General features: G+C 40.7%; 2 protein-coding genes across 2 annotated transcripts in view; both read left to right on the top strand.

Annotated features, from left to right (window-relative positions):
• LOC144659407 (sacsin-like) overlaps nt 1-16,852 on the top strand; it is a 38,798-nt gene extending 21,946 nt beyond the window's left edge. Inside the window, exons 8-10 of the mRNA XM_078519820.1 lie at nt 2,362-13,454; nt 13,792-14,071; nt 15,408-16,852. Coding sequence (XP_078375946.1) covers nt 2,362-13,454; nt 13,792-14,070 — 11,372 coding nt within the window. The 3' untranslated portion in view covers nt 14,071; nt 15,408-16,852. The remainder of the gene's footprint in view (nt 1-2,361; nt 13,455-13,791; nt 14,072-15,407) is intronic.
• Nucleotides 16,853-23,775: 6,923 nt separating this feature from the next.
• LOC144661194 (uncharacterized) lies at nt 23,776-25,439 on the top strand. The gene has a single exon (XM_078521894.1). It carries the CDS (start codon nt 24,318-24,320, stop codon nt 25,050-25,052), a length of 735 nt encoding a protein of 244 aa, XP_078378020.1. The 5' UTR covers nt 23,776-24,317; the 3' UTR covers nt 25,053-25,439.
• The last annotated feature ends 1,454 nt before the right edge of the window (nt 25,440-26,893 follow it).

Below are 26,893 nucleotides of genomic sequence, written 5' to 3' on the forward strand. Positions count from 1 at the left end.
AATTCGGGAAGAAATCAAGAGAGAAGAACGCAAAAGATTGGAAAAAAAACTTCTCGAAAGCGCCACCGACATTTCGAAATAAAATTTCAGTCCAATAAAACATTTTTTCATTTTATAAAAGAATGATTGTCTGCGCTCATCTTGTCGTTTACTTTGTGTTTGAATATTTCACGCCCGAGTGTCAAAAAAATATTCGATACATAACCCGCGATGTTGTTAATTGCCTGAACGAGGCAAAATAAAAGGTTACAGCGCACTTAAAGTGACTTTCAGCCGAGTCGAAAGGATTAAATCTGAGTGTGCAAAAAATACAATTAAGTTGAAGCGAACAGCGAGAAATTGCGTGACCCACAGCGGCATGCAAATTTTTTTTGTGTTTGCGTGCGTGGGTGTACAAAGTCGGGGTATTACCCGAATGATATTTTTAGACTTTTGTAAGTTGTTTTCATTCCTGTGTGCTTAAAATCTGAGTTCTAAGCACTCAGGAATGTAAAATCTATTGTTTTACACGTGCACAACTATTGTTCTTTTGATTTAATGCACGTGACGGCCAATTGTGAGTCATTGTCACTAAAAATAGCTTAATGATGTCATTTTCTTTACTCTGTATATAAATCAAGCTAACACCTGGATATCATAAAGAATGACGAGCCAAACGCCAACAGAACGTGTTTTACTTCACAATCCTCGAGTTTATCAATTTTTGGAAGAAGTGGCAACACAAACAGTTACTCCACAAGAGAAACGACAGATAGAATACCAAAGAATCTGTATTGCAAGAAAAAAAAGCCTGAAAAAGATCAACAACATCGAGGCAGCAATACGCGGAAAAGTACAAGAGCTTGAGCATGAACGCTCTCTTGTCAAGCAATTCGACCAACAGATAACACAGATGGAGCAAGACATCTAACTTGAGAAGTGTGTTGGGCAGTATTTAGTCAACAACAATGAGAACTTGGCTAATGCTAAACAAGAAATCTAACCTGAAAGTGTCAGGCAGTATTTATTCAACAACGTGGAAAAACTTGACTATCCGCGAAACAAGAAACACCACCTGAACTGACTTCTCCTTCGGGAGTCGTCAACGTCCGCTATCGCTGGCGATAGCTAGGCGTTCTGATGAGATCTGAAATTGATCGAAACGACTCCTGATTTAAACAAAAACAACAATAAAAGAGATGATTATACAACGTTTAATGGCTAAAAGTTAAAAATTAGATCTGTTGTGTGTGTTAACACTCGGGGAATCACCTATTAACTAAAAATAGTGTATGACACGATGAGAATAAACTCACCGTGATCTTATATTGTTCTTTAATGTGCTAGAAAGTTCTTAGCACAATATGTCATGGTATATATTTGAGCGTTTGTTAAATTGAATATTGTTGTTAATTTATCATAGCTCGCAAAAAACACATACGAAGAGTTTCAAAATGATCGCTGTGTTCCATGCAATTTTCTTTATTTTCACCGAACTTTTTGAGCCTGCTTGGCAGAAGAATGTCAGAAGAATAACATATCAAGTCGTTGAGGCCATAGAAGAAGCAAAACATAATAAATCACCCGCCGATTGAGTTGTTCCTGCTTAAAATATTCTTAATTTATGCACTCACCGGAGCGTGCAAGTTTTGTTTAGCTTGTTAAAACGTTTGCGACAACACTGCTGTCTAATTTTTTTAATTTTTCAATCAGCTCGTCTGTTAAAAAGATTGTTATTTGTTTTTCATTTTCTTTAGTTTTTTTGTATGTTGTAAACGCTTTTCCACGAGATCTTTTCAAGTTTTTCTTTACATTCAAGTTAATTTCTCCAGTTCTCCCTCTTCCCATCTTCGTTTACTCAATAAGAGCAATTGTTCAATAGGAATTGTTTCTGGCACAGCAATTAAGCTTGATATTTGTTAGCGCTCAAGCCGCAGAGATTTTGGGTGCCGCTCGCGATTTTTGCACACATAGACGGTGGTGGTTTTGGTCACTAATCTCGACAAGGAGCGAGGCGAGCTCGGGCGAGCCCGGGCGAGCCGAGCGAGTTGTCGCGATTTGTGCCAAAACCACCACCGTCTATGTGTGTACTCGTTTCCTGTAATAATGACCGTAAGAAAGGGTATTATTATCTTAAAACGCATGCGACAGTGGAGAGCGAAACAACTCAGTTTCACGTACACCAAAATTATAACAAGGTTGAGTGAAGCATGCGAGTCTCGATGTGGAGCCAATTTGTTAACCTCATTCAGTTCTTTTGTTTTTATTAAAAAATGGTAAGAGTTTCTTTTATTGTCAAGTACCACAAATTCATTCGGCAAAATTTAAATTTTTGTGTGTTTTACAAAGGAGACACTCTATGTTGTTATGCTTGTTTCACAGAGGTCACACAGTTACATCTTCTTTGTCAAGAGGATGTACCAACTCTTCTTCAAGAAGCCTTGCCGTCTGAGTGGAATAAGGGCAGCACCGTTTTGTGGTACCCCGATGACAGTAACCATAACCATCCTCCAAAAGACTGGATCAAGCTCGTGTGGAGATATCTTCAAGAACATTTCTCTACAGCGAAGGACATTTTGAATCTTGGAAAACTACCGCTGATTCCACTAAGCATGGCACAAACACCGGTGACCTTGACGCGACTTTGCCATCCCTCCAGAGTAGTTGTCAAACGCCTATATGATGATTGGCTTAACGAAGAATTGACGAATGTTTTGATGAAGCTTGGTTTGGTTGTCATGAATGATTATCCCACTTTTCTAAGTCACCATCCCGCTGTTTTGGGGACGTTTGTAAATCCGCCGACATCCGAAGGTGTTTTGCGTGCAATGGTGGTTTCCTCTAACCAGATGAAGGCTGGACCGTTTTCAGAAATTGTACGCCAGGTTTTATCTACCAACGAAAAGCGCCTGTTGCGATCATTTTTGGCCAATGTTAGACGCGTAGCGCCCGCAGAGTACAGTCTTTTGTGCTCCCTTCCCGTTTTCGAGACTTTGGCGAAGAAGTTCGTGTCAAAAGAAAATGGTCTATCTGCAGCGCCTGATGAAACTCTTCCAGTTTCCCCACTACGAGAGCTGATTGACATTACACAGAAAGATTCCAAGAATTTGGCACTTCTCCTAGACGTCAAGATTCTAAAGCCCACTGAATTACTTTGCGAATTTGTATTTCCAGATATTCAGCGAGGAAGGTACTCTGGAGAGCAGATTGACAAACTCATGACTTATGTGCTGGACCGCTACGCAAGTGACATCCGTAGAAATGCCACGTTCAAACGGAATTTAGAGGCCTTGTCGTTTGTCTCCAAACAAAGAGGGCGTGCAAGGGCATCAGACCTCTTTGACCCCAGAAATGTAACCCTGAGGAAAATATTTGCCAATGAAAATGTTTTCCCTACCGCCACGTACACCAAACCTTCCCTACTTATCATGTTAGTAGAACTTGGAATGAAAAGCGAGCGCAACATCACTGTTTGCGATCTATACCAAAGTGCCACTTTAGTAAGCAGGCTTTCTGACCTTCCAACTGCAGAGAAGAAATCGAAGGAAATCTTGCACTTTCTCGATGACAATCCCCAGATATTGATGAAGTCAGTCAACGGAAAACAGCTAGGAGTGTTACTGAGAGACATTCCGTGGGTTTCAAGGTTGCAAGAGAGGCCCCCTAACTATCCTCCGGGACTACCATGGTGGGACACAAACGAAGAAGAAGACAATCGCTTTTTCAAGCCAACTGAAGTGAAGAGTCACCATTTTGCAAATCGCATTGGAACGGTTATGCCTGTTGTAGAGATGGAGACTACAAATCAAATTTCCAAGTACTTTGGCTGGCAACACCAACCCAATGTCTTCCAAGTCGTACAACATTTGCAGACTGTGATCAGATCATACTCAAAAGAAGAAAAACCGTTTTTCATGGTTGTGGTAAACGAGATTTACCTGTTCCTGAGCCAAGCAAACTACACTGATGTCAATGGTGCATTTGACTGGTTAAACGAGTTTGACTGGGTATGGAATGGCGATGGCTTTTCCTCACCTAACCATGTTCTATCCATAAAGCCACACATTGATCTTACACCTTACATACGTTCTCTTCCTTCTGACATGATTAATTACTCTGACCTGTTTTACCGTTTTGGCATGAAGGAACAAAGTGACCCAGCTGTCTTGGTTCAAGTCCTTAACATGATGAAGGAGAAGTATGACGATGAAAGTGCCTTTTTCAGCGATTCAGAAGTAAAGCACGATCTCCAGTTGTCCGTCAACATCCTCAATGAGTTGGCAAACGAGCAGTTGTCAGACGAGCTCCAAGCGCAGATTGTGTTTCCAACACATGACAAAGACAACTCATATGTCAGGCTTGAACCAGTTGAGAGCTGCATGTACTGTGAGCACGACGAGTGGCTGAAGAGAGAAGGTGACGATGAAGACATGGACTATTCTTATGTACATCCCCATGTCCCGAACAGTACTGCTGAGCGCCTTGGTGTTCCAACTCTCACTAATCGAATGCTAGATGCAGATGAGCTCTCCATAGGAGAAGAGTTTGGACAGGAAGAAAGACTTACAACTCGACTTAACCGACTTCTAGAAGAGTACACGGACGGATTTTCAGTTCTGAAGGAGCTTGTTCAAAACGCGGACGATGCCGGTGCTACGGAAGTCAGATTCCTCTATGATGAAAGATCGAACGAGGATGCCATGACCTGTTTGATTGACGAAGGTATGAAAGGATGTCAAGGTCCTGCTTTGTGGGTCTACAACGATGCTGAATTTAAGGATGAAGACTTTCAGAACATTGCAAAACTGAATGAAGCAACAAAAGAGCATGATACCGAAAAGATTGGCCGGTTTGGACTTGGCTTCAATGCAGTGTACAATTTGACAGATGTTCCCATGTTCCTAAGTAGGAACTATCTTGCGATTTTTGATCCTCACACGTCATACCTCGGAAAGGCCATCAAAAGCAAAAGAAAGCCAGGAATGAAGATTGATCTTAACAAAGATGTGAAGAAACTTCGCAAATTCACAAATCAGTTTAAACCATTCAATGGCATCTTTGGCTGTGATTTTCACCTAGACAAAGAAGACAATTCATTTGATGGAACACTTTTTCGATTTCCGTTAAGAACCAGCGAGCAAGCTCTAAGAAGTGAGATAAAGAGGCTAGCATACAATGACGAGCAAATGCGAGAATTGCTGCTTATGCTTGTTAATGGCGCCAACACGTTACTGCTCTTCACACAGAATGTACTCCGTGTCAGCATATTTTCTTTGAAAGCATCTGCCAGTGAGAATCAAAAGACGACATTGACGTTTCAGGTGAGCAAGTCATTATCAAGAGCTGGAATAGTTAGGAACTTGCCTGTCCCCGTAACTTTACCGGAGACGACAACAAAGCTGACGAAAGAGGACCAGGATTTCTTGAAGCAGTGCAATTTTCTTCAAGCATCATCACAAGTAACTCGAGCTTTTAGAAAGGGGGCTACAACGAAATTGTTAAAATCGTCAATGAAAGTTGACATAAAGTGCAGCTTTACCGAGTACGGACAGAGATTCTTTGAATCTGACTTGCCTTTTCATCAGGAGTGTAGCACCTGGCTTGTAGTGTCCTCTATGGGTAATGGCCAAGCACTGCGTTTTGTTAAGAAGGATTTGAGCCTCCTTCCTTCGGCAGGGGTAGCTGTTCAGTTGGTTCAAAATGGCTCTGACAACTGTTTGCCCTTGCCGATTGTTCAAAGCGTGGATGGATATTTTTTCAATGGGATGCTGTTTTGCTACCTCCCGCTTCCAATCCACAGTGGCCTTCCTGTGCATGTGAATGGAGCATTTGCGTTAGCTGCAAACAGACGTCATTTGCAGGAAAAACTTGAAGATGACAAGAAATGCTATGGAGTGGACTGGAACAATGTACTTATGCAAGATTCCATTTCGTCTGCTTATTTGTGCCTTCTTGAAGATCTAAAGACCATTGCCCCGTCTGATGGACGTTATAAGTTCTATTCTCTGTGGCCAAAAGCTTATGAGGTACATCGCAGCTGCTTGCCAGTAATGAAGTCTTTCTACGCACAGATTGCCAGAGGAAGCTACTCTCTATTTTCAGATGGACAAAAGTGGCTGAATATTAATCAAGTAGTATTTCTTGATCCAGGTTTTCGAAATGAGCCAATAGTGGGAGATATCTCGCTCGACGTTTTCCAGATGTTGATGAAAGGAGGCGCAGTGGTCGTTGAGGTTCCCTTTGATGTCTTAAGGTCTTTTGAGGTTTGTGGACTTAGTGAAGTCCTGAAGCCCAAAATCTACAACAAGAGTAGATTTTTCCATGAAGTGTTCTTTCCAAAAATCTCCACTGTACCTACAGAGTTGAGAAATGCACTGGTGCTACATGCTATGGATACTAACTACGATGATCTGATTAGGACACATGCTTGCATTCCTGCATCACCATCTGGTGAGACTCTCAAGTATCCCTTCCAACTCATACACCCAGACAAAGACGCAGCTCAACTCTTTCATCCCGAAGATGGAAGGTTCCCTTGTGGAACTAACAAGTCTTTCCTCCACTCCATACGACTGGCAAAACTTGAGACTCTGGGAATGTTGTCGGATGATCTTTCTTGGGAGGAGATTGCAGAAAGAGCCGAAAGCATTCAGGGACTAAATGCAATCAACACTGATGCAGCATTTAAGCGGATGAAGTCATTACTAAAATTCATGGAGAAGAAATTGAAGTACAAAGATAAAATTCCTTTGAACGATGCCACTCGAAGACGCATTTTAGAGGCTAAATTTCTTCCCGTTCTCAGGAAACCAAATGCATTTCCTCTTCCTTGGAAAGGTGATGAGTTTGGAAGCAAAGCTCTACTCGCAACAAAGGATGTCTTTTTAGAAGAGGAAAAGTACCTTTTGTGCTGCACGGAACCATTAGTTGGAGTGTATATCAGTCGAGATGTTAAAGCCTTACTAAAGCTAAACAAGAAGCATGCGACTTTAGACCACGTTATATCTCAACTCGACTTAGCAATGTCCACTAAAGTTGAGTCATCAGAGCTCACTGCGGCTGACGAGATAAACGTCTTGTGCAACGCAGCTTACTTGTATTTACAAAAGTCCCTAGATAGCAATGCTACAGCTATCAAGGAACTGTTGCAGGGCAAAACGTGTATCCTTGCCGGAAGAGAGTTTCTCCGAGCTAACCAAGTGGCCTTTCGGCTTCACATTGACTGCTCGCCATATCTTCACAAGCTTCCAGAGCCATTAGCGGTGACGTTTCCCAAACTGATGAAAGTTGCTGGTGTCAGGGAACATTTTGAAGAGGAAGATTTTATTTTAAGTCTTCGCCAAATGAAAAATACATTTCCTGAAACTGAGCTAGATGAGCAAAGCCTTCAAGTTGCCGTGCATCTGGCAGATCAACTGGAAGAAACTCTGAGAGCTTCTGGGGTAAATCCTTCCGAAGTACAAGAGAAGTGGGGAACTGTTTATCTTCCTGACTCTAAAGGGTTTATGCGACCAGTATCTGAGCTTTGCATCAAGGACTGCCCTTGGATGCCAGATGAGCCAGATGTCCATTTTGTCAATGCCAAGATTCCTTGGCCAACATGTGACCGGGTGGGTGTTAAAACACGAAGAGAAGAAGCCTTGCGGTATCATGCTGTTGGGATCCCTTTTGGACAAAGAGAGAAACTCACAAATCGACTGAAACGTATTCTAACAGGGTACCCGTGCGAGAAGGAAATTTTGAAAGAGCTTCTTCAAAACGCAGACGATGCACAAGCAACAGAGATTTGTTTCATAAAAGACCCAAGACACCATCCGGATCAAAGAGTCTTTGAAGACACATGGCAGCCATTACAGGGTCCTGCTTTGTGTGTGTACAACAATAAACCTTTCACCAACGCAGATATCGAGGGAATACAGAACCTTGGCGAGGGAAGTAAAGGAGATGATCCAAACAAGACCGGCCAGTATGGAGTTGGCTTTAATGCTGTCTACCACTTGACTGATGTTCCGTCCTTCATGTCAAAGGGCGAAGAAATTGGAGATGTCTTGTGTGTGTTTGATCCGCACTGCAATTACGTTCCCGGTGCCAGTCCCCAAAAGCCTGGATGTATGTTTAAAGATGCTTCAACACTCAGGAGAAAGTTCCCTGACGTATTTCCGTGCTACCTGGTAGATCATTTCACGATCGACAACGCAACTATGTTCAGGTTTCCGCTAAGAACAGATAAGATGGCTCGGGAATCAAAAATTTCATCAAAAGCTGTGTCAGTGGGAGAACTGGATGTAATGATGGACGAGCTGAAAGAGGAGCTTTTTGAAGTTCTCCTTTTTGTAAACAATGTAAAGAAGATCACTCTCTGTGAGGTCAATGGAACAAGTGGAAACCTAGCGAATGCTTACACAGTTAAAGCAGCTATGTCAAAGGAGGATGAAGTCAAGAGACAGGCATTTTCCAAATACATCAAGCAGATTGGAAAGCTTGCAAGAGAAGGAAGTGTAGTCTCTCCGACTGACGTTCCAGTAGCAAGAGTGTCGTATGTCTTGCACATAACAGACACTCTTGGCAACGAAGAAAAGTGGCTAATTGTCCAACAAATTGGCTTCGAGAAGTCTGTTAACACAAGTATCGTAAATGCCTTTAGAGACCATCAGCTTGGGATGCTTCCTCGTGGTGGCGTTGCCTGCCTTCTGGAAAAGAAAAATCCAAGACATTATGTACAAAGACAAAAGAAAGCTTACTGTTTCCTGCCACTCCCATTCGAAACTAACCTGCCCGTTCACGTTAACGGACACTTTGCGCTGGACCACGAGGCAAGACGAAATTTGTGGAGGGACGAAGCTGGTGGATACCGGAGTGACTGGAACAATGCATTGTTGCTAGATGTTGTGGCATCGTGCTACCTTACTCTGTTGGTTGAAGTGCGGGATTTTCTTAAACTTCCCATCGGCCAAGATGCCAACCCTGGTACTGAAAATGAAGTATTGTGGAAGATTTATAAGTACGAAACCTTTTTCCCTTGTCAACGTCCCACGGATCATTATTGGAAGATACTGGTTGATTCTGTTTATCAAGAAATCGACAGACGAGAAATGAAAATTCTACCAGTGGTTAGAAACAGACCATTGAATGTCCCAAAGAGTACTACCGTAGTTGAAGTTACGTGGCTTCCTCCGACTGGCAGTGGAAAGTACCAAGCATTTTTCAACAACCTTGCAGTAACAGGTCCCTTTGCCATGTCACCTCAAAAGGAGACAGACGAGAACCAAGCAAAAGTACGAAAGAAGTTTGAGGCGATATTAATTGAAAGTGGTTTCAACCTCGTGGCCTTTTCCTTGGCGTTGCATGAATCGTTTCAGCGAGCTGGTGTTACTGCAAGCAGCATTTCTCCGAGTTCTGTAATCGATTTCTACAGGACATTCAGCTCTCAAGATCCCTGCTGTACGATTGGACCAATTCCCTGCGGTGTAAATGAAACAGCACTGAAAGATGCGCTTGGAGTAATAATTGTGTTGCTGTACTGCAAAGGAGATGGAAGCTTTCTTGACAAGCTACCAGGTCTTCCATTGCTTCTCACACAAGACAACCGCCTTCAATTGTTCTCAAGCAGAGAGCCCAAGTTCCTCCCTCGATATCACGATATTCTGCCTGGCTGTCCGCACATTTTTCTTCACGATCAAGTTTATAGGAAGATATTCATGGATATGGCAGTAGTAAATTCGTCCGTTTTGAAGTCCCTGGATGCAAAAGCATTCTCCGTAAACCTTCCTCAAACTTTGCCGTGGGAACGCTATGGAAACGACGAATTTGTTCAGTGGTCTCCAAACCAGACAACAACACCCAACCAACGATGGATATTCAGGGTATGGGTTTTCCTTTACGAGCTGATAAGAGATGTTCTTAATGACTTAAACATGGATGACCAAACCAAGAACCTTCATATTAAAACAGCCCTTGAACCCCTGTCTAACTGGAGTATTCTTCCTGTTACCGAGGCAAAGAACACAGAGAGAAAAACCTCCCTGTTTCCCTTCTTTCAGTCGAGAACGCCTCCGCAGGTGGAACATTTTCTTGTGCCCATGGGGCAAGCAGCCTCTGTTCTTGACTTTAAAAATGCTGATTCTTCTAGTCTTAAGCTGGTGGACGCCTTGAGAAAACTTGGCCTGCCTGAGCTTAACTCTACTGCAATCTCGACTACAGGCTCAGGTGCCTTTGTGTACTCGTCGCCAAACTCTGTTATTCTTGCTCGTATGATTGTATCATCCCTGAAGGTTCCTGCATCACTCCTTACTTCACTTGGCCAAAAAATGGAATCAGACGCGCAGTCACTTAGAGGAAAATTGGAGCCGCAAGATTGCAGAATCATCTTAGAGTATTTCAGTAAAAGTGTGAGCTGCCTGCGAGATGGCGACAGGATCATCCTAAGAAGACTTCCTTTTTATCAGGCAACACACGGCGGCTTGATAAGACTTGATGATCGAAGAGTGTGCGTCCTACCAATTGGTATACCACGAAAGGAAATAGACGTGTTGGAGCGTGAGCTTCGTGTAGTATTTCTGGAATCCTTGCATGGTCTTACCGAGTTGTTCAAGTTCCTTGCACTGGAATGCGTCTCTGCTGTTGATTTGTACTGCACCTTTATTCTTACAAATTTCTCCATTCTTAGCAAAGAGGCAAGGCAGATCCATCTAGAATACATACGCAAATCAATTCTGGAGGATGAAGACCTAAAGGATGGTGACAAACAAAAGCTTTTGCAGTGTTTGGCAAGTACTCCACTCGTTCCCTCAGCGGATGGCACTCTGAAGACTGCATCCTGTTTTTACGACCCTCAAATTGATGTTTTCCGTACCATGCTTTCAGAAAGCCTCTTCCCATCAAAGCCTTTCAACTCTCCTGAATGGTTGATGTTTCTGCGAAGTATAGGTCTGGTTCATAAAGTTACCAAGGATCATTTCAAAACATTTGCCACTGAAGTTGCACTTGAAGCCGCGTCAGCGCCAAGCGAGAACACTTGCAAGAAATCTAAAGTTCTAGTCAATCATCTCATACACCGACACAATGTAGTGGCTGAAGGACTGCTACAAAGTATCTGCGACATTCGTTTTGTGGCCGGCGACCCAGTCAGGCAAACCCTTCAAGCACTTTGCCTACCGTTTGGAGGCGTCGTAGGTCGTCAGTTTCCTTTTTTTGCATTCAAAGGAGCAGTTCCTACTGAACATGCAGAAATTGTTTGGACGAAAGCGCATTTACTTCCAAGGTGGGCAGACCCAAGATGCTGTCGTTATGATCTCAACCTCCCTGCCCGTGTCGGCATGGACAAATATTGTAATACTTTTGTTGCCCAGCTCCAGATTCAAGAGAAGCCACCGATAGATCTTGTCGTTGATCACTGCCAAAAAATATGTCTACAACTTGCGAAGAACAGCGAACAAACAAACGCTTTACCTGAGCAATGTCGCACGTTAATGGCAGTCATGGAACGCATTTACACATTTTTGCTGACAAAACCAATTGCAAACAGTGATGCAAAGAACATCCTCGAAAATACACCTTGTATTTTGGTTGAACATGGAAATAAATTTATTTTGCCTTGTCAAGCAGTCCTCGAGCTGTATGAACATCTTGAGATTAAGCCGTTTCTTTACGGAATTCCTAAAGAATTTGGCAAGTTTCACCCTTTGTTTGAGAGCCTTGGCTGTTCGAAATGTGTTACAATTTTTCACTATGCCATGGTGTTGGACATGTTGCAGAAGAGATGCCAGAATTCTAAACTGGACCCAAATGAAGTCCTCATATGCGCCAAGGCAGCAAAAGGTTTCTTTGAAAGACTAGAAGAAGACTTTAAAGAAGTGAAAAGCCTTTCAGGGCTATACCTACCAGGAATGTCTTTGAGTCAAAGCTCTTCGGAGAGGATTCGAATTGTAACGCCTCTCTTCTTGCACAAGTCTTCAGATCTGATTTTCAATGACGCACCCCCTTCTTTCCGAAATCGTCTGCACAACTTTAAACAACTTTTCTTACTTGACCTACGCCTGATGGATGTGACCTGCAGTTCTGCCAACACCAACTATAAAGAGCTTATTATGAAATTGCCTACCACTTTACATCCCAAAATGCTTTCCTCGGTTGTCAAAGAAAAACTGAGTCCTTCACAGACCGTTGAAACAGTGGCGACGCAAGCTGTGACACATCTAAAGCATCAACTTTCTTCGGCGCAGTTTTGCTCTGGAGTTATCAGATTGATTCGAGACGAGAACTCTCGACAGGAAAGGGAAGTTGATGATGGTGTGATTGCACATATCGAGAAAGGGCTTCGCCGTATCGAGCTTTGTGCCGTAAAAAGCATCAAAACCACACTTTTTTCTGACGGGCATCCCATTCCAGAAAGTGAAGCAGAAGTGCCATACTTCTTAGACAAAGTTCCGGTTTCTGGTGAAGAGATATGGAGAGTGTACCTTAATGTTGTGACGGGAATGAATGAAAGCACCTCAGCCATGTGGTTGGTGTCTAACGTGTTAGACGAAATATGTGGTGGGCTTCTTGGAAGTAGAGCGGTATTTATTCTCGAGATGTTGCGTTGCCCACTCAGTGACATTTGGTCACTGTTAGATAGTATGGGTGTTCGAAAAGATGACTCGTACCGTGTATTAGAAGATGAAATCTACCCCGAGCCTGGCAGCTTTATCCCACTTGAAGACCACCATCGGCTAAATGATGCCTTTGAAGAATTTGAAGCTGGCGAGTATGTTGGGTATGAGCTAGAGGACCCAAGTCTGCAGAGGCGGGAAGGAAATGCTACCTACATATACGCTGTCATCATCGAGAAAGTGGGCAATGAGGGTGGCAGTCTCTTAACAAAGCGTTACAGAATCGACATCGGAAATGGCCAAGAAACAGTGGTCGATGCTGCCGACTTGTACAAATTCCATCGCTTAAATGCCACAACTTCATCTGAAATTGTCCCATCTGATCATCCAGTGGAGCCTCCTAGAAACAGAAGTAGACAAGAGGTGTTTGATGAGATTTCAGACCAGCTGGAGGATGCATGGAAACTACCAGAAGAGAAGAGACGAAAAATCATTAAGCGACTGTATCTGCGTTGGCATCCCGATAAAAACCTGGGCAATGAAGAATTTTGCAAAGAGATTTGCCAGCATATACAGAACGAAACTTGCCGATTGGAAAGAGGTGAGCCACGGAGTAGTCAAAGCTCGAGCGCAGATACTCGAACGAGGGGTGGTGCTTACGACGATTTGTTTTCTTCCATGGGAGCACGTGCCAGGGAACATCACACACAGCGCCAAAGGTACCGACAAAGACAACAGTCCTCTCGAAACTCCTACAGGACGAATCCTCAACCAGGGGAGGCAAGGCGATGGTTTAAACAAGCTAAGGCCGATGTCGCGGCCGTCGAGAACGACATTGTGTACAGCAATCCTTCCTATGAGTGGGCCTGTTTCAAATGCCACCAGGTAAGGGTTTATTTTTACAAGTGATTTTCCAACTTAAATCTATTTTAATTAGAAACTGTAGTAAATGTTATAGAGGCTTACATAGATCTCATACCTTGAATCACTTACTTATGTCTTAAATGTTGACTAATGTATCAAAACATTTTCCCATGATGACGCACGCATATATTTACTGTGAAAATTTGTTTAGGAATATGATAGGTGTTCTCGGTGATTTTTATTACTCGTTTTCTATTTCGTATTGCTCAAGAAGTCTTTATGCTTTCCGTTATAAACATTTTATAAATCTTACCAAATAAACATACCTTCCATTTAACCGAATATTGTGTCTTCGTAGGCAGCAGAGAAGGCCCTGAAAGCCGCTCAGTACACAATAGATGCTGACAAGACGAGTGTCCACAACTTGGTCGAGAACTGCAACGGTTTAGGTGACTCTGAGTTAACCGAATTAGCGTGGCAGTTGGAGATTCTTGTTGGTGATTCGACACGCATGCGTTATCCAGATCGGATGCGTTTCCCCCAGATCCCAAACGAAGTTTACTCAGCCGAAATGGCGCAAGAAGCCTTGCAGCTTGCCAAGAAGATTGTCGACCGTGTTAAACACAGGATAATCTAAGGTGCGTGCTGAAGAAAGAAATAAGTGACCATAAGTTGGCTTCGGAACTCTTTGTAAATAATATACAGACGAACCGCGCTCCTTACGGACACCCTTAATAATACGGACGTCGCTACGTTACGGACACTTTACTTGGTCTCAGAGGAACCAGAATTCGTTCATATAATTTCTACCTTCTTAATACGGACACCCCATAATAAACACACCCAGCTCTGCTCTTATACGATACAGATTGCGTATATCTCCACGCACTCACCGTTTAATATTACATGAACATTATTCATAGATATATACGCCATCTTTATGAAGGGGTTTCAATAATTGTCCATGCAAATATTTGCATGGACAATTTTTGAAACCCGTTCATAAAGACGGCGTATATATCTATGACTGTACTTTTTATGCTGTGTTACCACACCGTAACGTATAGTTTACAATGATTATACCTCTGTGTAGTTTATAGGGCAGTTTACAGTATTACTAGACTAGCCCCGAGAGACGTTTGTTATACTTAATTCCATCACTCTTAATATCAAACGTTATTCGTGGCGCTTTCATTAAACCATGAAACGAAGTGTGGTTTCCTTTTTGAGTCAGCTTTGTCATGTCTCCTGATCGCAATATGAACTCACTGGCTACACCCGAGATAACTTAACTAACCCGAAGTTGAAGGGAAAATGTTACTCTGTTGTAGGCGATTTTGTCCTGCACAAGCTAGCCTTAAATTTAATATAATCTTAGAGATAATGATTTTAATTGATATACAAAATATAAACGCGTTGATGCGGTCGGGCGTCAAAATTAACAAGCTAAAATTAAAACATGATATCTGTAAGCTAAATTTTCGTTAAGGATATATGAATATACCCATTTTGGAACTCAGAAAGTAAGGAAGAATTACTAAAAAGAGTGTAGCCTAATCCCTTTAAAGGACTTGAAAGTACTTTGTTACTTTTATTTGGAATTATTCTAAACTTTGTGGGAAAGTGTTGCTTCAGTTTGTTGTGACACACTGGCAAGTAATTCATTCAGTGGGAAACTGACATGTAATATAAGCCATTTAATGTCATCGATTTTGTCTTAATTAAACCGTGTGGGTGCCATTCTTAGTAGGGCAAGTTTTTGTTTTACATATGAATTCGAGGCCTACGTTAGCAAATTTTTATGCGCTCGTGTAAAGTGCAGTTCTGTTGTTAGGTTTCTTATAGGGATCTATGTATCAGCGAAAGCTAAAACATTACCTGATTCGTAAAATGATAAACCCCGAATTAAAAACGAAAGATTTAACAACTCTTAAAGAGTATATAAACTAACGCTGTGAACTGCATTTCGTACAGGGTCTGACAGGTACTTACACAGAAAAGATTCAAGCAAGGATGCATTTTAACCGCCAATGCCCATAGTTTCGACGCATGTGCACACCCGGTGGATGATGTCAACTTTATTGAACAATCTACCTTCAAAATGAGATATATGAAACGTGTACAGTAATTGGTTTGTCGAGATGTTCTCAAAAGGACAAACTCAAAGCAGTGTATAATTATTGGCATGGAGGTTCTGGCTCCAAATTTGTGTATGTTTGTTTTCATATACAGTGTACCGTATAACGTACAAACGTAGCAATAGGTATTCACGTATTTAGCCAGTATATCATAGCATGTTTCTTATTACTAAAGAACTTCTAAGTTTTTAATCGTAGCGACGTTCATAGCTTAGTTTGGTTACTTTCTATCGTTAAAGTCAACAGAACTTGTGTTTATACATGAACAAGCAAATATAAGACCATTTGATATTGACAGTGGTTAAATATATACTAAGTGCATCCAGTAGTTATTTGGTTTTTCTTCAAGTAGAGCTTATTCACCTACAAGAGGGCACAGTGTTAACGTGTCTTTTTCGATCACTTACCTTTGAATCAACAAACTGAGTCTGTAGACTCAGTCTGTAGTCTGTAGTCTTCTTGTTACTTAAGCTCAATTATATTGTTAGTTTGCAAGGCAGTAGACTGTCAACAGCCTCTTCCGTTTTGCGCTGGCGTCCAGTTCTCTTGCCGTTCTCACCGCGCGCTCATCGATCGAAAAAACACGAAAAAATAGAGGGCTGTGGACAGTCTAGCAAGGCAGCTATAAACGTAGCTGCGTTATGTTATCCCTGAAAAATTAATATGCACGCGTTTCTGAAGTTCTTCTTAGTTTAAACACGAGTCGTTTCCTAACTTAACCGTTATAGTTACGTATTTATCAGTAGAATAAAAGAAATAAAATGTAAATACCTGATTATAAAAATTAATTTTTAAGCATGCCACTCAAACAGAGGAAACGGACAGTCGCGTGGTTATTACAAATACGTTCTAATTTTGACACCGAATTTTAAAGTAGAAGTGTTTTAATAGCAGTGGAGTAGGATTTTATCTTCTTTTTTGTTTTTTTGAGTGGTCTTTTAATCTATTTACAGCAGTTTTATGCAGACTCAGTAAAACAGAACGAAACAGTACTTTACTAAGTTAGAAGTTATTCTGTTCAAAATTTCTTAGTCGCTTTCTGAAATAATGGAACGTGTCAGGGCATTGTTTTGTTGGATTCAATAAATTGAAAGTTTTTTCCCTGAGCAATGCCTTTCATGAAAAGCTTAGATGTGTTAGTGTTGTCGAAACGAAGCTCAATTACTATAGATGAGTACAGATAATTTGATATGAAGAGGGCCAAGTTTAAATATTTGTAGCAAGCAAATAGTCCGCATGCAAAACTTGTAAGAGAAAAGCCGGAAAAATAAAAGTTTTTGTTCAGTTGACACTCTTGCTTGATTTCTAAAAACCAGGGATATCTTATCCATGTTCAATGTTTTTGATGGGTAATCGATGATTAATCAATGATTAGTCATTGATTACTGCAGATAATCAGTGAATAATCGAAGACAAAATATTTTGTGGCCTATTATGCTTACTCATCGATGCCATCGATTACTCATCGATGTTACTGATTAGTCATGCACTGATGTCATTGATTACTCATTGATAACCTACAGATCACTCATTTATTACGAATTTCCCGCCCGCTTCTGCTAGTATTCTCGAGAAATACTGTTTCTTTTAGTGAAATGACGTTTATCTGTATATGAAGTTGTAACGCAGGCGGGACGGACTCGTCTAAGAAGACTCGCACGCTTTCCCGTCTTAAACATATGCAAACAAAGCGGTGCTCTCCACAAATACATTTCATTTTTGATTATTCCTATTTTTATTCAAAGCTTTCATTTATTTCATATTTTTATATAACAAAATAGCTAAACAAAAAAAAAAAAAGAACGATAACAACATTACGTTCTTTTTTTTTTTTTATAAGAATACAGTTTTTCCGACCCAGGCTGAATATTCTTATTTTTCTGCCGATTTTAGGCTGAAAATATTCTCATGAACATTCTTAGAAAATACCGTTTACATTTTCGTTTTAGCAAGTATTGGGTAATCAATAACAAGTGTTTGGTGTCCAGATCTGTATCGTGTTACATTGTGCACATGTACCATTGCTTTTCGTTGCAGTTTGGCCGTTTTGGCTTTAAACAAAGCATTCCTCACAGAGATGAAAATACCTGATTTTGTTTCAACTAAAAAGTATATTCTTTTCAAAGTCTCAGCCTCGGGTTTATTCTTAAAATATTCTTAAAAATTTGCAAATTTCAGCCTCGATATTCTTATAACAGGATTCTTATACAATAAAAAGAGTGTATTACAAAGATGCCGAACCTTATTCGTATCAAAAAGCTAAATGGCGTGATATTTCCTGCGGTGGCTGTTTATTAACAAAGAAATACTGCTTGGGCATTGAAGACTGCAGCTGTAAGCAGCTGCAATAAAACTCGTAGAGGGTAGTATTGCAACTGACACTGTACTTTCATGCATCCAGATCTTTCCGAGCTGGTGGTATGGAGAGAAGTATTGAAAAGATTTATAAGTTTCGATTCGATTCTTTTGCCTTTGAACTGTAAGCAATTCCTTCATCTTTTTATTACTCCTTAAAACCGCTACTGTCATAGCTTCCGCTGGCCTCTGTTTCATACCTTAGATTTTGTCATGTTTTTCCTTTTTAACCGCTTCTCGAGTTTCTTTTGTTCGCGTTAAAGTCGTTCGCGCTGTCCTTCGTTGCAATCATTACTTGCAGCTTCACACTAGAAGCTAAGTTGGTTTCAGGTAAGCACTTGTCACAAGTGCACTTGAAAATCTCGTTTGGCTTCTATATTTCCAATTGGTCAAGCGCGTTCTCAAGTGTGGTGTAGATCATACTTTGCAGAGTACTTCGGCTTCTTTTAACTAAGAAAGTGTCCATGGTCATCAAGCACAGTTTAAGTAAGAACGTTTTACCCCTTCACACTCAAAGTAGGTTCCAAGTGCACTTAGATTATACTTACGAGCTCAACCGAGCTGTCACTTCCGTTCGCTGGCCGTTAGCCAATTATAGCTCACCTTCCTATTTCTGGAAAGTGGGACTTTAACTTCAACGCTCAAAAAGCTGAACTTCACACTCAAGTGACAAAACGTTCGATCAAAACATAAGCTTCAAGCGTTATACGGTACAGAATGTCTCTCTAAAAGAAACCTATAGCTTTTTCGAAGTAAAGCTTTTAAAAGTAGTCTCCGGCGAAGCCTGGCCAAAATAACTTTGCCATACGTGACAGAATGAATGAAACAGCCAGGCCCGCCGTAACAAATGTCAGTAATCGACAACTCACGCAAAGTTTCAGACCTTGTCCTTACAGAGCGAACATTTTGAGAGCTTTAAACATATCTTGCAAACGGAAATGAGTCAAAACAAACTGCACAAGGAAAACATAAAGCAAATAACAGAGGTGTCAAACTCTACATAACGAACGAACGTCTACGTAAGAAGCTAGATCAGTCATCGATTACTCATGATCACTGATCATCGGCAGTTATCAAGGATTATAACCCACCCAGTAATTTTTGCGCGCGCTCATTGGATTAAACGCATCACGTGGTACAAAATCGGACGACGGGTATCAGCGAATATACCCCGTCCGATTTGATATCCATCGCCCGATTTTGTAGGCAAGCACAAAACAAACGAATGAAGTCACCTTATTCAATTCTAACTTTTAATGAAATCACAGAGTTAAAAGCTCATGTAAACCAATCAATTACATTTGTTTCAACCACAAAATCACTGTAGGTTTTTCCTATAAATTTACTGTCATAAAGCACGTTGTAGAACTTAATCAGAGGGTTATAAAATAAATAAACCCCTTCTAGCTTGCTGGTATATTGGAGGATAATGCCCTTGGCTGAAAGATTGTCCTCAAAATTTCACAGTTGCCCTCGAAGCTTCGCTTCTCGGCCAACTGTTCATTTTTCGTACAATCTTTCAGCCTCGGGCATTATCCTCCAATATACCAGCCGCCTGAAAGGGTTTATTTACTAATTAATCAACTGATTACCTTTCGTTTACTTATCGATTACTCATTGACGTCAAGCGATTGTTAAAGGGGCTTTGTCGTGGATTTTAACATATTTTTGAATTGTCATAATTTATATTTGTGTCGTAGGAAACCTTAAATAATGGCCCAGTTTTATTTAAAAATTGCTATATTAGAGCACTGAGACTGTTAAGAAGTACCTTTGGTTGTGGATGGCTAGGATGAAATGGAAATGGATTGCAACTTGAAAAATTAAGTCTAAACTTTTCAAGTTGTTTCTGCGAGTCTTAAAAATAAATCGTTATTGCCAACGAGTCAGGCCTTCTGGAAGACCAGAAGGCCTGACGAGGCGGCAGAATATAGAGCCGCGAGAAGATTTGTATATGCGAAAAAATCTCAGAAACACTCCAAAATGGGGTCTCTGTAAAAAGCTGACCGGATGGCGGATGGCGGATGAGAAAAGGCGGATGACAAAATGCGGATACCAAAAAAAAAATTAAAAAAATAAAGAAAGAACTTTTTTAATATATCAATAACTTAATCAATTAAATAATTTAATCGATAAATTAATTAATAAATTGAGAAGTAAATATTAGCACATTCAGTCCAGGAAATCTCTAACAAGACGAAAGAAGATAAATTTTTTTTTCGAAAGAAAAGACCCTTGACTTTCCTTTAAGGCATCGGACTCCGGGGTGTTACTAAACTGAGGATCAGCGCAGTATTGTTTGTGGATGGTTGCTCGACTTTATCACGTAAAACTGGATAGACAAACAAACAAACAAACAGTAAATATATCCCAGACAATAAAGGGTTCCTATATCTTCTTAATCCTTCGAGGTCGATCTCGAGCCGGGATTTCAAGATAGGATATCGAGTGAGGATTTCGTTAATTTACAGAAGACTTTCTCGCCCCGCTCGAGACAATGAAACGTACAAAGCCGAAGTCAACGAAGCCGTAAGAATGAATAGGGAAGACCTGAAAGTTACTAAGTTCGTACTGGGAAATTAAGCCCAACAGGGCTTAACTTCGGCGATCGGACGAGAACCTGTGCCTTCTATGTGGTATCAGAAAGGGCGGGTAAATCAGCTTATTACAGTTAACTCCAGTTATAGCACGAGAAATGCCAAAACATATTTTTAAAGATCGGGTATTTCTTTTATCTATTTGCAAGACTCTTGTTACGCTTTGTCTCGTCTGGGACTGATACCACAAGGAAAGTACCCGTTCTCGTCCGATCGCCGAAGTTAAGCCCTGTTGGGCGGGGTTAGTACTTGGATGGGTGACCAACTGGAATTACCCTTTGTTGTGGGTTTCCTTTTTTTAAATTTCCCAGTACGAACTTAGTACTTCAAAAACCTCATTCTCTACAAACTATTTAGTGAAATATAAAGAAGTGTTTAAGGTGCACTGGACGAAAATACCTTTCTTTTCTTGTATGATGATAGTTTGCTTTATTATTAGCGGAGCTCCTAAGCGTAGCACCATAACCATGAAAGAAGGAACACTATCGAAATGAGTTTTCATGGTCAACATGGATAGCGGCAAGGTTCGCGGGCGCGTACGTACGGCGTACATACGGAGTTGCGCAACATGGCGGCCATGGCGGCCATAGCTCTCTGTAAAAACGTGGGAGGCGGCCGTATAAAGGCGGCCTTTAAAATTTAAAGAGGTTTGAAAAGAAAAACAAGAAGCAATGAAACAAAATGTGGCTGAAAATTACGTGTAGAAAGTAATCGACCGCCAAAAAAGTGGACATTGAGAGCCATAATCGATCGATGACTTTCGTGTCTATCTGTAAAGCCAGCATCGTACATGAAGGAGCATTCGAAAGCTATATCGGGTTGATATAATAAACAAACCATTTTATTGCTACGGGGTAAAAAAAAAAGAAAAAAAAAAAAGAAAAGAAAAAAGAAAAAAAAAACTTGACCCTCTGGGATTTGAACTTACGACCTTCCGATCCGCAGATTGGCACCTTACCGATTGAGCTAATCCGACAGACTCAGCGATTCACGTTGAATATATCCTATATCAATGTAATAGATATTGTGGAGTCTACTAAACTGCTGCGAAACTATAACAGGATCGCGAAACTATTTTCTATTGCTAGAAAGCAGAAAATTTACTGTACTCTAAAGTAATTTTTCGTGCCATGAGTAATGATTTTGCCCCGCTTTAAGATTATTATTTTTGTCGTACTGCTGGGCATGACATTCGGTTTAACCGCGAGCTATTTAAATTTGTCTTGAACCTATAAACCGCCATAAACATTAGTACTTTGGCCGCTTATTCACTAGAATGAAAACATTGTAAGCTCCAGTGAAAATTAAATAAATGGGGAGCTCCGCTTTTAGGCTTGCCTAAATCTATATATTATTGTTGCCATAAAAGTAGTACCAATGCTGAGGCTAACATTTACAAGGTCATACATGTCAAAATAGATTAATGTATATTTCATCATTTCAACTTTAGCATTCACATTATCTTTAAAATAACAATTCATAGTCAAAAGCAAAAGTAAAGTCAAAAGCAAACAGATTTCAAAACCCAAGATGGGACAAGAGGATTTTTATCTGTTCCTCACATACTATATTTGATACTGAAAAGGTAAAAAAATTTACCATTGTTATACATCCGCAGTTTCTCTTGCTCTAAAAACTATTCTCATTGGCTGATTCGTGATCACGTGACCTTTCATGAATTAAATTGAATCCTGATCGGGATACATTTTTGTCAAATGTATCCCGATCAGGATAGACTGACCTTAACGTGATCAATAACCAGAAAAAGGACGTGATCAAAACGTGACCAAGGCCGGTGGCGTGATAGTGGGGTGATGTTTTTGAAGCTCACTTCTCGGCGATTCCAGGAAATTTGTCGCTTGTTCTTCGAAAGTTCGTGAAACACAGTGAAACAGTTTGAGGATAAAACCAGCGCTTTCTACTTTTCATTCGAAACACGAAGTCAAAAAACTTTTAGAGCAGAAGGATTTCGAAAATGCCTGGAAAGTAAGTCGGTTCTTTGCTTTCTTTTGTACGAATTTTCCAATGAATATATTTGTCGCACATTTGCAGTGTTTTATAGAAGAAATAAGTCGTGCTCAGGCATGCTGTTGTTAACGCTAATTTGTTCGTTCGTTTGTTTAATTTGTTCATCCTTTGGATGTTTAACAAAGCTTAAGCACTTAATGTCTGGTCCTTCGGGAAACAGTTAGTTTTGTTTTCTCTCGAGTCTCGACTTCAACACTTTCATCACTTTTTTCATCACTATGAATATATGTTCACCGCAATCTTGCCGGCATTTTTTAACTGATGAAGGTGACCGAGGTGAGCCGGAACCCGAACGGAACTTAGCAACTTGCTAGAGCAAATTTCAATGGTATTTGCAAGCAGCAAGAGCAAACTACTAATCAATATTGGAACACTGCGCCAAAACAACAAAGCTGCAAAGGAAAGAACATCTGCATTTATCGTTCCATTTCGTCATTCTTCTTTGTCCCCCTCCCCCCCCCCCCTCCCACAATAATACACCCACAATCCTCGCGCCGACACTCTCGGCCCAGACAACCAACCAAATTCCCACACCAGGTTTAGAAGCCAAATTAAAAACTCGTGCTTCGTTTTTCACAAGGGGTTCCAGACACCTCGAAATAATAAAAGCACTCCGTCTTCATCCTCATGCTTTTATCTCTTTCTCGGTGAATAAATTTATTATGAAAGACACATTTTCTTATTTTCACACTTCCACAGTTGATAACTTAATTATATAATAAAACATTTCGGGAGGTACTCCTCCTACCGAAGGGTGCCGTGGCGTTAAATGCCCAGACTAAGGATAGGATAAGATAGGATAGGATAGTAACTTTATTTAAACACTAAGCAATGCTTATGGAAAGAATACTGTTATCAGCGCTTCATAGCGGTAGAAACTGATTGAATAAAATGTCTCATCGCTTCTGACACGTGGACAACTTTGTGGTTTCAACACAGAATCAACCAATTTAATTGCAATGGAGTCGCTAGTACGTGTCACTAAGAAGGCTAAAGTGTTAATTTATGGAACGTTTATTACTTTTCATGCAAAACATCTACTACATCTGACACGTGAAACCTTAAATCTACATTAAAATGTGACGGCAACACGGAAGGTGTATCAATTCGTTTTGTTTCGTTTTTGCAGGCCACGTTTTTGTAAAGGGGCGCTCGGCAATTCAGATTGCCAGACGCTTGACTTTAACTAGGTATCTTGTGCATCAAACGAACAAGTTCGTTTCTTTTTTTTTTTTTGGAAGCGCTGCTGAAGCCTAAACTTAGTGTGCGCCGGTGGGATTTGCATGACAGCAGTTAATCCAAACGTCCTAATGACTTCAAAGAACGCTATCACCATTGGAAGTCTTATTAAAAAAGACCTGAAGGAAGCCTATTTTCTTCCACAGTATCCGTCCACGTATGCCAAGGGAAACAGATTTCTGAACGATACAAAATACCGAGTATTTGATTATCCACCGGATTCGCTGAGCCGTTCTTGCGTCCTGGAGCCATTTCGACACCTGCCCGCAGCCGGGGATGAAATTCCTTTTATCATGGAGTGCACACCAGAATCGTACTTGCAACAGCACTAGAAAAAATGGCTTCCTGCCTTCCCTTCAGCAGTTATCAAGTCACTGAACGAAGAATTACAGGATGACGTTCCAGTCGTGACTTTGGAGCCATTCCAATCAATCCCGAAGCACAAGCACAGCGTGGATCCAGATATTCTGTACGAAGTACAACTGAAGAGCTCGATACTACACATTAAAGCGCCAACGCCAAGACACATGGACGAGAATGCCATTTCTTATCCTTGCATGGTTAAAGTCGACAAGAGCTTAGGTGGGCTTGGAAACAGTCTTGTTAAGAATGAGGACGACTTGTCCGCCACTTTGCGACAAATTAGAGAGGTGCTCGGCTGGAAAGGAGGGATTGTGTTCCAAGAATTCATCCCTGGGGTCAAAGAAGTGCCCAGCTGTCATTTTAACCTGCTTAAATCGGGGGAAATCTTCTGGATCGGCACAGCGATCGCAGGATTTGATGGATATTCCTATACCTCCGGAACAGTGGACTGGGACAAGCACGAGGAGTATGAATCCCTTCTGTATGAAGAGTTCACTGTACCAATTAAAAATTACCTTCAAGAGCGAGGCTACTTTGGTTTGGTCAATTTCGAGGTCTTGATTACAGATCACGGGAATTATCTGGTCGATGTCAACCCGAGAATTGGTGGTGACACCGCACATGTATTACTGGCTCGCTACATGGCTTTAGATTTTGGCTTGAAGCATTCCAAAGTTTTTTTCTACAACCAGCACAAAACGCCAGCTAAGAAGTTGGTTGAGAAGGCAAATGGCATCAACAAAAATGGAGAAGGAATAGTTATTGTTCTATCTGCCGTTGATGAGGACGAAGGATGCAACAACAACAACAACAACAAACAACAATGCGAGTCTTTCTTGTCTGTTTTTGCCAAGACACCAGAAATGGTGCAAGCTCTCTTTGAGAGCATTAACAACTGATACATATTAGAACTCGTATGAAACGATTTTTATTTTAAATGACATAATAGTGATAAAACGTCTGAAATCTGAGTCTTTCAGATAGCTCAGTATAAGCTAGTATAACAGTTCACAAGCAAGACAATACTTCTATATATTACATAACTTAGGCCCGCGTTTCTCTGCGATAGCTCAGAACAAGATTTATACGCCGTCTTTAATCGTTATTGTAAGGACGTCGATAATAATAGAGATTTGCATGAATGGTCATTAGCACAAATTTAGGCTATTTACATGTAGGTTATTAATAGTTTCTTATTTTCTGAAGAAAAAAAATTACATTGTTGCTAATAGAATTTTTTTGTGGTATTCAGCCTTTTCGTTATATGAAATATCCATACCAAATAAATGTTGAGGATAAAAATAAGCGAAAATAAGCCACGACGTTTCGAACTCATCTTGAGTTCATTATCAAGTAGATATGAGTAAAATAACGGTCGAGTTAAGTTTAAATGCAAATAGAGGTGATAGAGTATATTAGAATATTTTAAAAAGCAGTGTTTTGCGGTCAATAGAATTGACGACAATACAAAGCTATCGATGTTGGCACTGGGAAAAAATTAGCCTCTCTCGTTCTCTCCCCCCTTCCCAACGGGCTGACGTCGCGACACGGTATGCCTCAAAAATATATTCCACCAAATCTTAGACGCAAAACACCCATCGATAATGAACTAGACTTGTCGCAAGCCGAATGTTATGAGCGACAAATTCGCGAGAATCGAGCGACAAAGTAGTTTTTCGCCTGTTTGTCTTTCGCCAAAAATCCATAAAACGGACTTTGAGAAAGTCTAAAGCCCCCCTCCCATTGAGATCACCACCATTGCAGAGCTTGTTTTGTATTTATATCTTGACGGTATACTTTTACATATAGAGAAAGAAAACCTTACAGAATGCTTTATCGATACAAACGATTTTCAGCGGAAAATCGGTCGTTTGGTTGTTTCTTGCAGCGAACAAAACAACCCCAACATTTTGTGTATACACATTGGAACTCTCTCGGATGCCCGACTCAATTTGTTTCGATTTGGTCGCTGTGAATGGGAGAAAAATGTCAAAAAGGGGAATGGCAGAAATATTTCGTAACCTTGACCAGTTGAGACAAAAAATTGTTAATGCCCCTGGTTTGCGTCAATTTCTATTATGTTTAGCCATCATGTTTCCCCCCCCTAATGGTCTCGATTGGCGGCCAACGATATTGGTGTAAAGCGGTGTGTGTAAAGCCAAAAGTCTCCGCAGAGCATGTGTATTTCTTTCTGTGGAAACAGTTCCAAGTGAAAGTGATTAGGCCTGTCCCGAATGTGCTCGCTAACTTTTGAGGACCTTTTTGCGGACACGTTTTGCCTTCCTGAGCATTTCTTGATCAAGATATAGGTTTAGAGCACATACCAAGTCAAAAAAGTCACGATGTTTATAAAAAACTTTAATTTATGCGAATGTCTTGAATTTTTAACAACCTTTTGAAAGCTAAGTTTCAAGCAATTTTTCTTGACCGATGTTAGCAATTATTGTGAAGGACGAAAAGGAAAGCTTTCAATTAACGTTTATATAAAAAATATCAAGAAATTTAGTGTTGAAACTTTTAAAACTTAGGTAGCCACTGTTTGGATTTTTAGCAATTTTTAGCAACTTTTTGGCATTCTAGTAAGCAACTTTCCAGTATTTTACGAGCACAATCGGGACAGACCTAAAAGTGATGAGCTGCCTAATTCAAATCAGGATGCCAGGATACCACTAAGGACTCCTAATAACGAACTGGTAGACAGCTTTAGTGCTAGTGACAGTTACAGCGACTCCGAAGAAAA

The sequence above is a fragment of the Oculina patagonica genome, chromosome 7 (assembly GCF_052425735.1).
Source record: "Oculina patagonica isolate OP01 chromosome 7, crgOcupat, whole genome shotgun sequence".
Lineage (NCBI taxonomy): Eukaryota > Metazoa > Cnidaria > Anthozoa > Scleractinia > Oculinidae > Oculina > Oculina patagonica.

Excerpts from the sequence above, each read along its gene's own strand:
- LOC144661194 (XM_078521894.1), top strand. The coding sequence starts at position 24,318 with ATGGACGAGAATGCCATTTCTTATCCTTGCATGGTTAAAGTCGACAAG.